A 12,356-nucleotide genomic window follows, 5' to 3' on the forward strand; every position below is an offset into this window, starting at 1 on the left:
CAGATGCATACAGTAACTAGGAAAAGCACCACCAAATCCAGCAAGTATTGTATATTCCTTAACAGATTTCAGTCTCACAATAAAATATGCAAGTAATTATTTAAAAACGCATGGTTGGCATCAGATTTTGGAAGTATGCCATACATTGCAGATTCATAAACATTTTTGTGGGCCCTCTGATAATTTATTCTGATAGAAATTCTGTCCTTAGACCAGCTCATATTAAAGACAAATTATATAAGAACACAGAACAACTTTATTCCAAGAATAGTTTATTTCTATATGGTTGAACTATTGATTTATTACAGACTCTAGATTTTCCATTTGCAAAAACAATTCTACAATTTGTCCAGATTAAAAAAATATTCTATAGAGGTAGATAAAGCTGATTTGAGGAATCAATAAATTTTACTTCAAAATAAACATGCACAACTTACATACTTGTTTAACCAAGGTAATAGAAAGGTACCTGAACAAGTACCAACAAATGGGCTTCTGTGCAGACATATAAAGGATTGTAATAATGGGGTTCTTCCCACCTCCTTGTGAGTAAGTAGTTCCTCAGTTAATACACAGTGAGTGTCCAGTATTAACAAAACATTCTCAAAAATAGTTAGCAAGGAGCCTTGTCTCACTGCAAATATATTTGTGTCAATCCAAGCTTTCTTCCAACAGGCTGTATGAATCTTACACACAGAAACACCCCTTAGAATACAATGTTTGTATTTTGTTGATTTAAAAAGTGTGCAAGTACTCATCTGCTTTAGTACCTGTTTTAGGCAAATTCAGCCAAGTGCAGTTAGATTATTTTTAAATTCTGAACAATAGTTAAGAGATTAGAAACATCCCCCAGGCTCTGTCATGACTTTTCCTCCCCAACTTGCTTTAATCTTGGGTCAGAATTCCATGGGCATTGGCTCTAAGTACACTTAATAGGCACCAGATAGGCATACTACATCAGCTTCTTATTTCAGCTCCGAAATTTCATGGATATTCAAAATAATGATATAGGATGGAATTGACATGAAAGATCTTAACCAGTCTTCAGAGTTTGTAGAGACAAGAGGCATAGAAGTGCATATCACTAAAACTCTAACTTAAAGAGTTTTGTAGTCTTTCAATTTAAAAAAGAATTACACTTAAGAGTCTCACACTTTGCCTTTTAGTTATTACTCTAGTTCTATTCCATTTTAATTTTTAAATGTATTTGTATTATGTTTTATTATTTATTTATTTATTTATTTTATTTAAATCCTGCCTTTTTCCTACAAAGGGCTCAAGGTAGCTTACATCCTCTCCTCCTCCATTCTCCATTATGCTATTGTATTCTATAATTTTAAGTCTTGTTTTGTAAATAAGAGCATTTTGGCTATTGGGTCACCCAGAAATGTAAGATCAGGGGCAAATTAGATGTGATTAGGATAGCTGTGTGTGTAAACTATCACATCAAAAGAAGAGACCCATGAAGTCCCACTTTATTGGCAAACAGGACACATGCCTGAAGATTAGAGGGCTCTCCTTTACCTATCTTTATGTAGCCTATACCCCAGGAGCACCTCTGCTCTGCTAAGCCCCTATACTAGAAAACTCTACTGAGGTGCTAGATGGAGGTAAATCATGCACAGAAAGAAGATTCAGTGCACTGATTCATGTGCTCACTTTGCTATTAAGATCAGATTCTGGCCCATCCTCTTTCTACATGACTGAGGAGGCTTCTCCAAACTGCCACAGTCATACTGTTTGGCCCTTCATTTCCCCCATACATATTGCTTTGCCCTATGATGTGGTATGTGCACCACACACATGTTGATCTTCACTGGATCAGGGCCGCCAGCTCATTTCTCTTAGGAGTGTTGACTCTGATGATAGCAATCACCCAATGGATAGTAGAGCATTGACTGGATTGAAGTTGTGACAGGTGAAACTATGTATCAGGATCTACAATATACTGGAATATTTTGGGATTAATTCATAGAATCATAAAGTTGGAAGGGGCCAGAAAACCACTGGTTCCAACCCCCTGTTATTGCAGGACATTAAGTTACATCATCCCACTGAATTCTTCTCACTGGGTTCAGAATTTGTCACTTTTTCCCATTGTGTCTCTCATCCTCTGAATTTTAGTTCTACCTGTTTTAGGGATGTTCCCTTAAGCTATATTTTTCTCAAGTCTATGCTTGCTGAAAAACAATCCATCCATTCTTTAAAAGAACAATATCTGAAAGTACAAGGAATTGTGCAGAACTGCATATTCCAAAGTCCTGAGCACACAGAATTATGTTTTCTTGGCACAATTTTCTTGGCATGATTTTAAAGCTACATGCCATATAAGCAGTTGGGATTTTAAAGGCATTGCACATTTGAGGTTCTGCAATGTTATCTCACTCCTAGTAATGTCCATGCTTTCTTATTAGAAGAATGGCCAACAAAAAGTGACTGGATGTGGATTTACTCCAAAAAGTCCTTACCTATAAATAAGGGGGAAAAAAAGAAAAATAATTAAATTAGGATGCAAGAGGTACAGTCTAAACATTTTAGTACTTCTTTATGCAGGCCTCTGCTTCACATGGAAGAAGAGGCCACAGCTAGATGAGAGAATACATGCTTTCTATGTAGAAGGGCCCTGGTTCAATGTAGAAGGGTCCTGGTTGAATCTTCAATTAATAGAATCACTGCTGGCAAGGCTGGGAAAGAACTTTCCCCAAGAACATGGAAAGCCATCACCAATGGAAACAATAGTATACTTGATGGAAAAGCAGCCTAATTTTAGATAATGTCTTAAAACAATAGGAACAATCCCAACCGAAGCTGAGCTCACTGAATTCCCCTTTTAATGGATTTAATTATGATCTTGTAGCCCTGTAGCCCTCCAGATGTTTTGTCCTACAACCACCATCAGCTTTAGCCAGTACAGCCAATGGTGAAGGATGATGGGAGTGATGGGCTAAAACACATGGAAGACCACAAATTGCCCATGCTTGTCTGGCTTTCCAGACAAATCTGTTCTTTTCCATTCAGTATATTTTCTATACACACTCTCTCTGGGCAACTTCTTCCAAGGTCATACCTTTCAGTTCTACTTCTGTGCCTCAGAACCTTCTTCCTCCAACTTCCTGCACAATATCTCCTCTTGAATACCTCATTGTATCTAAAACTCAGGCTATCAAAGACCAACCATCACATCTTTATTCTCCAGCCCTGCTCTCCTACTTACTTTCTTTATCCATTGACATCACAGCATCTCTTCTTGAACAGGCCAGAAACCTTGTCTTTTTTTTGAGTTCTCTCTTTCTTCTATATTCAACCTGTATGCAATCCATCACCAAGTCATACCCCATTTCATTACTCCCATGCTCGCTGCGCCTGAAAAACTCTGGTTCATGCACAGGAATTTTTTCTCCTCTCTTGAGTCACCTTGATCTCTTTGCTTCTGTATAGTACTTTACTGCCATAATCACTTTTTTGTTACTCTGTTCATGTGATACCCTCCCAAGTTTCCAGCACTGGCTTCCACTCAAAATTCTGACCCTTATTTCACATCCCTCCATAGCATTGTCCCCCCTCTTTCTCTTTGCTGTTTCTTGATACAGTCCAGCCAGAAACTCTGGCAGCTCTACCATCCTCAGCTACTTGGAAGTACCCTGCTCCTTCAAACATCTTGACATGTTCTGCCTGATTTCCTTATGCTTCTTGCCTCCTTCTTCAAATATTAACAATGAGCTTCTATACAAGTCTACTCAAAAGTAAATCTCACTAAGTTCAATGAGGCTTATTCCCAGGTTGATGGATAGAAGACTGCAGCCCAAATCACGTTACAAGCGCTTCTGATGAGATTATCCAAAGAATTCAAGCCTTCTCCCTCAAAAGAGTGTTACAAAGATGCAAAACCAACTGTTGAAAATCAAGCTCCTGAAAATAATGTAACAAAGCAGCATACTTACTAGGGTGTGGCATTAAAATATTCTTGCGGAGTCACAGCTTTGATTCCCCCAAAGTAGTCTAAGACCCAGATGTTGGTGATGTTGAATTTTGCAAAGAACCAGTTGTGATCTCGCGGCCAGGTTGCCATTTCAGGGTGTCTGCTGAACAAGGCTGTCTTTGCAAAGTCTGCTTCAGTAACATTCTGAACCTAAGAAATGGGTAACTGGCTTTACTGTTTGGTAGACAAGGTAGCTCAACACAGTATTCTCCCAGTTCTCTGCCCTTGCCTGCCAGCACCATCAATATGGGTGAAGATGGCCCAAACCGAAAGTACTATTTGGGTTCAGCTACTTGGCTTACTGTAATCATGGAACTGTGGGCCTTCTTCTTTCTTATTTGATCCACACAGCCCTATAGTTGCACCACTAACCAGGTTTGTGGCAAAAACAGTTTTACATATGGCAAAGATGGAAGCATTTGAGGCTCAAGCAATCTTAGCCTTATGGAGCTAATTCTCTAGTTCTTCAGATCCTGGTCATTGTTCCTACATACCCTAAGTGAGGGTGGTGGTGGTAATCAATCTGTCTTTATCCAGCACAATAATGTAATCTAAGCTACTTACCTGGGAGTGAACCCAACTTAATACAGTGGAATTTACTTCTGAATAAAGATTCCTTTATTCAACCCCTTCTCTCGTGTGCAAATTCCTTCTGCTGCTTTTAACTGGATTTGCTGAACATCACTATAACTTCAGCCCTGAGGTTCTCCTAACTCAGCATTTAAAATTATCCATATTTTAAATGGAAGTACATGGTCCAGCAACCCATATTTTATCTCTAACCATGATAAGATTTGCCCAAGGGAAAAATCTGTCTAGTATCTGCTCAGTTTGTACTCTTCATGATATTAGGAAACAAACATGAAAACACAGTGATGTGATGTTTCCCAATTTCCAAAATTAAAAAACAAATGACAGCATCAAACATTGTATTATGTTCTTTATATGTTTGCCTATGTTCAGCTGCAGACAGGGGTGTTGCTAGACACTTCAAAAGTTTGGGACCCAGGCCCTGGGGGCACAAATCTGCATAAAACTTGCATATGCTAATTTTTGTGTGTACACACAATTTAGAATTACTAGGATTTATTTCATTTTTGCAGAAGACAAGGCCATCTTGGTGTCTCTCTTTTGATTTCCCTCTCCCAAATTCTCCAGGAGAAGAAGTGCCCCTCTGTCTTGTATTTGAATTTAGAAGAAAAACTTCAATCAGCACCCTTACAAGTTTGTCTCTAATCTTAATTGCCATGTGGAATGAGGTGGGAGTTGTTCCATCATGGAGGCATCCGCCTTTGTGATCCTCCTTAAAAATCTTCCCATATGGCAATTAAACTAATGTTCTATTGCCATCAATGGACACTCAGGGTTCTTGGAAATAGATCCTGGGCCCTGGAAAATAGATTCAGGGCTGTGCCCCAATGGGCCCAGATCAAGCAATGCCCCTGCCTTCAGGCATAGCCACTGAGGCCAATTTGAATGCCTTGTCGTTGTTAGTCGCGAAGTCGTGTCCATCGCGACCCCATGGACAACAATCCTCCAGGTCTTCCTGTCCTCCACCATCCCCCGGAGTCCACTTAAGCTCACACCAACTGCTTCAGTGACTCCATCTAGCCACCTCATCCTCTGCCATCCCCTTCTTCTTTTGCCATCTATTGTTCCCAGCATTAGGCTCTTCTCCAGGGAGTCCTTCCTTCTCATTAGGTGTTTGAATGCCTGGGAATACATTAAAGTCTTAATCTGGCACTAATGGGATACTGATGTTAGCACCAGACAGATCTCTGTGAGAACACTGCACAAATGGGTGGCTACCACTGAGAAGGCCTTCTCCTTTGTTGCCATTCTCCAAACCACCATCACAGAAGGCACCTAGAGGAGGGTCTCAGGGTAATAGGTGTAGTTTTGGGACAGGTTCATACCAGATGTTTGCCCCTTTGTTTTCTTCCTCAGCCCACCATAAATCCACAGCCACCTTATTTATTTCTATACCATCCAAGAGCCAAAGATCTCCAAACCCTGATGCAGACAAAGAGCAGGTCCCTGCCTCCCCATCCCTGGTAACCCAAATCACAACAGTCAGATGGCCACTAAACCAAACACAGAGACTCTACTGAGGGTGAACACCTCCTGCACAGAGAAATGGACAGACAGAGAAGTGGAGGCCCATACTTGAGGTGTTTGGGAGTCATCTGCATCCCTTGAGCTGTGCAATGAAGAACATTGTCTCTAAAGTTCTAATATGTCCCCTCCCCTCCACTAAATATGCACTGCTAAGGAAATAAATAAGCAAGTACTGTATATTTCAGATACCTGCTATGAAACCATTCTAATTTTGAGCCAGTGTGTTGCAAGTCAGGGATTGGGTGCATGTGCATTACAATGTTCTTGTGATAAGTACAAGTATTAGTTTACCTTTTCAACTATTCCAGAGAAGATGACATGGGCACAGAGAGGACTCTGAGGATCATAGCCTTTCTTCTTGCAGTAATATGTCTGTGCTAAGGACATGGTCAGGGAGGCATTTGCATTCACCTGAAATAAAAGTAGCAAAATTGATTTTATAAATGTTTGAGATTCAGCGAAGATGTGAAAAAATCTTGACACGGATGAAGTTGGGCACCGTGTTGACAGCATGTGTCCAGTTGGGTGTCTTGCACTTTGACCTTTGAAACTCTTGGTCACATAGCAAGCTCATGAGTGTCGCGTGATATCGACACTGGTCTTTTCTTCCTTTTAGAAACCCAGGATGATGTGTTCAGTGACCTCTTGGAAAATTATCTCAAACTAGTTTATCTGAAGGAAAGGGTGAAGTAAACTTCAGAAGCACATGATTTAAGCATAGACTAAACATCTCTTATTTGAACACTATTAAGACATACTGCTGACAGTGGAAAACTGTCATATTACTCAATATCAAGAAACTGCTGAATCACAATTATTTGGCATATTTTCTGCAAGCAGATGTCTCCGTGTGATGGTAAACTATACAGCTGTCTGCTACACTGCTGAGATAAGACAGCAGTTTTTGAGATACTTCTTCCCCTTTCTTAAAAGAAGTTACTGAGTAAGCATAGCAATATTGCATATGAAACCATATCAAAAACTGAAAGGTTTCTTCAGGTGGATCTTGACTTTTTTCAAATTATACAAGAGAAACTCACTCTGAAAAGTAATAATTGACATTCAGCCTCAGAAGAGCAAATGTACTGAGAAGTTAAGAAAACTAGTACCAGAACTAAGGCCAAGCCCTTTGTCAAAAGTCTGTAAGAGATGGGCATGTTTAGCCTAAAGATGACACAATTCACAGGTGATATGGGGAAACTTGCACTAGCATAAATCATTGCTTGCACAACATCAATAGCACTTGCTAGCACAGTAGGTTTCCCAGAAAATGTTCTTGCTAATAACAGGCACTACTGCTGTTGCACATGCAGCTTTTTCTGCTAGCACAACATGAATTATGCTGTAGCAGAGGCATGATTGAATTCTTTCTCATAAGCACCATCTTCAAATACCTGAAGGCCTGTTACATGGATGGTGGAACAAATTTGTTTTGTGCAGCTCCAGGAGTTAAGTTCAAGTTCAAGAAAGGAGATCAGATAAATAGGAAGAACTTCCTGAACACACAAGCTGCCTGACAATGGAACAGAATGCCTTTGAAGTCAATACTTTTCTTAGAATCAACCAAACTCTCACAGAATAGTGTGCAAGCTTCTGAGAGGCAGTGTGGTATAGTGGTTAAGCGTGCAGGACTGGGACTCAGGAGAACTGGGTTCTTGTCCCCACTCAGCCATGGAGCCAACTGGGCGACTTTGGGCCAGTCACAGACTCTCAACCGAATCTATCTCACAGGGTTGTTGTTGTGAGGATAAGATTGTGAAAGTAAAATTTATATATTTATTTATTTATTGCACTTCTGTAGCATGCCATAGGCTGAAGTCTCTCTGGGCAGTTTACACACTGAATTTTTTTTTAAGATTAAGAGGAGGAAGATTGGCATCCTGTCTACAACTTTAATATTCAGGGATTTGTAAAACAAATACTAGAGGAATTAATCCACAACTTCCTAGATGAAAATAGAATATTTATTATTAGTACTACTACTACACTGCATTTATATTTCACTGTTTTCCTCTTGTGAGGAACTCAGGGTAGCATACATAGCTCCAATTTATCCTCACAACAACCTTACGAGGTTGGTTGGGCTGAGAGTTTGTGAGTGGCCCAATCTTAGCCAGTGAGCTTCATGGCCAAGTGGGAACTAGAAATCAGGATCTTTCACGTCCCCAGTCCAACACTCCTACTGCCACACCACACTGGAAGTCATAATTCTGCTAACAAACTGATCATGCCACATCGGTCTAGAATTTGTCTTTTATACAGAGGCTGCACAGATGTGGCAGAACACAGATGTCATATTACCTGCATTTAGCTTTCCATGAGGTTTTCAAATTCAAGTCAATGACAGCAGAACATGGTTAGGAATTCAAAAGACATGCTTTTCATTTATGAAAAACTGTGGGGAAAGGTTAATGGGAAGCTCCAGATCTGCCTCTTAAGACAGCCTGGATTTATTTTCCCACATTTTAACTAAGAAGTATCATTACTCTTTAAAAATTTTGACTGCTTGTTTCTTTACTTTCATAAATATGTCTGTTTCTTGGGACTGATACAAGGGGGTTTACACAACAATTAGAATGTAGACCTTTCAGGTTTCTTCTAGCTCTTTTATTTCCACAATGTTGATTCCAGCATGCAAAATTGTGTGTCTGGAAACTATGCCCAGCTTCCAAAGTGTGCGCGCGCTTGTACCCAAGCATCTTTCCCTTTTATACAATCTAAATCTATTACTCCCTGGAATTCTAAGAACTGATCATTTGTTTATTTATTTAGAATATTTATATGCCATCCTGTCGCGAAGGCCTCAGGACGGCTTACATAAATAAATTATTATTTATTATTGTGGATTGCTGGAAGATTTATACGGATGGCTCACACAATGAAAACATGCCAAAGTGACTTGCTCTGCTCATGGCCTGCCCAGAACATGTTGTGACCAGGTGGTGATTAAGCTGCAGGAGGTTGTTTTAATTGTGCAAATCCAGTCATGTTGCACCTTCCTCTCATTTCATTCCTTAAGACACTTATATTAGCATAAAAGATGTAACAATAAACAAACACCACAGCAAATAAATAGATCAAAACAAATTAAAAAGCAGATCAACATTTATTGCTATTTAAATTATGAGAAATCAGCTTGATGAGAATAGCCCATGATTGGTTTTAGGGAAAGAGCTCCATATCTGGGTGCTACCATAAACATGTCCCTCTCTGCTTCTCTTGAGCAGGTGAAAGCCTCTGAAGATCTCACATGATAAACAAGTGTATCAGCTTTAAAATATTTTTATATCTGCTTGTAAATTATATCAATATTCTCTATTCAAATGTCAGTTTTCACATTTCTGAAGTGGCCAAAAAATGTCAATTCATATAATTGCTAACTTTATTTCTACAAGGCACTTCTAAATTTCAGAAGGACTATCCAATTGCAAACTATCCCAGTACTTGTGAAGTACTTGTAGGACCTGCCTGATTTCCCAGTAATAAAGGCTTTCACAAATGGCATACAGTGTAGCAAGAGGCTGATTAAAGCTGTCACAGACTTCCTGCATTCTTTAAAAGGCCAGGAAATCAGTTCCTCTGTGATGTTCATGATAGGAGATTAAAAATGCTTCTATCCATAACTCCTTCCATATTGCGTCACATTGTCCTAGCTTGGCTGACTGGCTTCTGTTCTTTGAAAACATACATTACAAAACTAAAGCTCTAAGTGTACTACAGTAAAGCTAAAAGGAATATTAAAAATGGTAAATGGTAAAAATGGTAAACCATAGACAGACATAATGTTTAATTGATGATGATTATTTATTTATTTTTTTATTTATTAAAACATTTTTATGCCGCCCCATTCGCCGAAGCCTCGGGGCGGCTCACATCAATAAATTAAAATAATTATAATATAAATTAAAATATAAATATAAAATTAAAATACAGCAGTACAGTATAAAATAAGCCGCCCTGGCCAGATAAAACCAATAATGTTAACAGTTAAAATGCCGCTTGGATTTCTTTTTCATTTCATTTCCCCCTCCCCCCTCCATTTCCTCTGCACCTCATAAATTTCTGTATTTAGAAGCCAAAGATTGAGAATATAAATAGAATCATACATAGAAAAGTTTAAGATATAAGTAAAAGGAGATTCAGTGCCATCCATGTCTTTTTATGGCTCTCCAGAAGATATCTTCCAATGGGCAACAATTATCCATATGTTATTCAAGGAAGTGCTCTCAGATTGATTGGAATTTATTTAACAAAATGGAGTTATGTTTTTACATGGATCAATCTAATCTTTGACTAATTGTGTACTTGTTGGGTTTGAATTGGTCTCCAGTTTTGCAGACTACATTGAACCATCATTCTGGGAAGTCCCATTTGCCCACTCTCGGGCATGGTTATTTGAACCTTCAGTGAGGTTTCGAAGATCGTTCTGATCCTGTTAAGGCCTCACTGAAGAAGCAAATCACTGCTGAGCAAGCAACTCCATAAGATATATACCAAAATAACCTGTGGACTATTACACCACCAACACCAGACATTTGCCCAGACATTTTAAATTGTTCTGGTGACCACTATAACCCTATATACAGTATTTTTCACTACACGCTTCAGCTTAAGGTTTGTTGGCTGGTTTGATTTCAAAGCTGCTTTCCAAGGAGAGGGCTTCAGTTTAGTTTTCAATGTAATCCTCAGAGAGACTACATCTGGAGCAAGGGCACCTGAATCAACCCCATTCAGGGATATGTTTCCTTTAAGTAAATCTGTCACAACCTGCACTAGCTGAAGAAAGTCTAGGGAAGAAGCATAAGAATCTGTGGCAAAACTGTATGCCCATCCAGCCCAGTATTCCTACTCTGACTGGCAGTAACTCCAGGGTTTCCAGCAAGTAGCTTTCACATCGCCTGCCAACAGGATGCATGTCACGGACTGAATAATGCAGAGTGGCCAATTTATAGTTGAGGGTTAGATTTTACTAACAGCTCAGTCATGATAAATGAATGCAAGTTCATATCCATTGTCATACCTAATTACCTTAAGCAACACAACATCTTTGCTACTCCATTATAACAATTTGACTGCCAGTCACCAGAAAAGAATCTAACACTGAATTTGGCAAGTCTTGGGACACCTTCAAGAGCAATCAGGTTGGATTTAGTTCAAGTCAGCACTGCCATACATATTTGCCGGAAATTTAACAAGGTGGAAAGCCATCACCTTATATACTCAGTATGCCACAACAGTCCGAATACACACACTTTTCACATACAAGTATTACCATATGGCATTGTGGGTACAGAGATGAATGAAGGCAAAACTAGATGTGATAAAAGAGATCTAAGAATAGGATCTCCTGAGGTTTTTCAAAATATTGTTTATAAGAATAGGTATAGATTCTGCAGAGGTTTGGTTTTGGTCCTTGGTACTGAAAGAGGAGATTGCACCTCCAGCGGTTACTTTATTTAAAAATGGTCCCAGACACTACTATTTAGAATGTATATTTCCAATTTCAATTGCAAAATAGCATAGGGAAGCAAGTTAAAAACCTTTACTGCTACAACTGCCATCTATCCTCATCTGTTAAGACCTTTTAAAAATACAAGAAATCTTATTTACAGTTCTCCCATGCTACATCTAAATTGATCCTAAGTTGCAGGGCCTGGGTTCAAATCTCTACTCGGTCACAAAGCTTTCTTTTGAGCCAATGACCACAAACACCCCAAATAGAGAATCCATGGTTTATGGCTGTGTTGTACCCCATGGGCTGTTCATCCTGGTGTGTTATCTCAGCTGGATTCGGACAAGAACAACGACCTCTGAGTGTGGTCTGAATCCGGTCGACATCTAGAGGCTTTACTGTTGCAAACCACCTTTCCCCCTCCCCTGCAGCCACCCGCTCACCTGCAAATCCTGCACAGAGATCTCAAGCGCCGTCAAGTACATATATGGCACCCCGCTGCCTCGCGGCCCCGGCGGCCCGTCGCTGACCGAGAAGACGTTGGCGAAGGGCTGGCCGCGCATCGGCGGGACCTGCGCGGACAGCGTAGCCAGCGCGCCCCAGTCGCATGCGTGCGCCACGAAGCGAGCGACCCGAGCCACGTCCTCGTGCGGGGGGATTTCAGCCTCCCCCGCGGCGGCGACCCCCGCCAACAGCAACACCAACGGCCACATCCCGCGCAGCTCACACTCAGGACCACCCTTCCAGCCGCTCGCCCGGGTCGGTCTGCTTGAAAGACAGCACCGAGTCGGGCGCCTGTCGAAGTGG

At 40.2% G+C, this 12,356-nt stretch overlaps 1 protein-coding gene across 2 annotated transcripts; it reads right to left on the minus strand.

Annotated features, from left to right (window-relative positions):
• Positions 1 to 255: 255 nt before the first annotated feature.
• CREG1 (cellular repressor of E1A stimulated genes 1) lies at positions 256 to 12,356 on the minus strand. Of its 2 annotated transcripts, XM_044442524.1 has the most exons (4): positions 11,993 to 12,354; positions 6,389 to 6,508; positions 3,942 to 4,129; positions 256 to 2,468 (listed from the first exon to the last, which is right to left on the minus strand). In XM_044442524.1, coding segments are annotated over exons 1-4 (579 nt in total). In that variant the 5' UTR covers positions 12,263 to 12,354; the 3' UTR covers positions 256 to 2,467. The 2 variants fall into 2 exon arrangements, with proteins under 2 accessions (XP_044298459.1, XP_044298460.1); XM_044442525.1 differs by lacking the exon at positions 256 to 2,468 and having other exon boundaries at positions 3,941 to 4,129; positions 11,993 to 12,356.

Source organism: Varanus komodoensis, unplaced genomic scaffold (genome assembly GCF_004798865.1).
Source record: "Varanus komodoensis strain SLA01 unplaced genomic scaffold, ASM479886v1 scaffold4, whole genome shotgun sequence".
Lineage (NCBI taxonomy): Eukaryota > Metazoa > Chordata > Lepidosauria > Squamata > Varanidae > Varanus > Varanus komodoensis.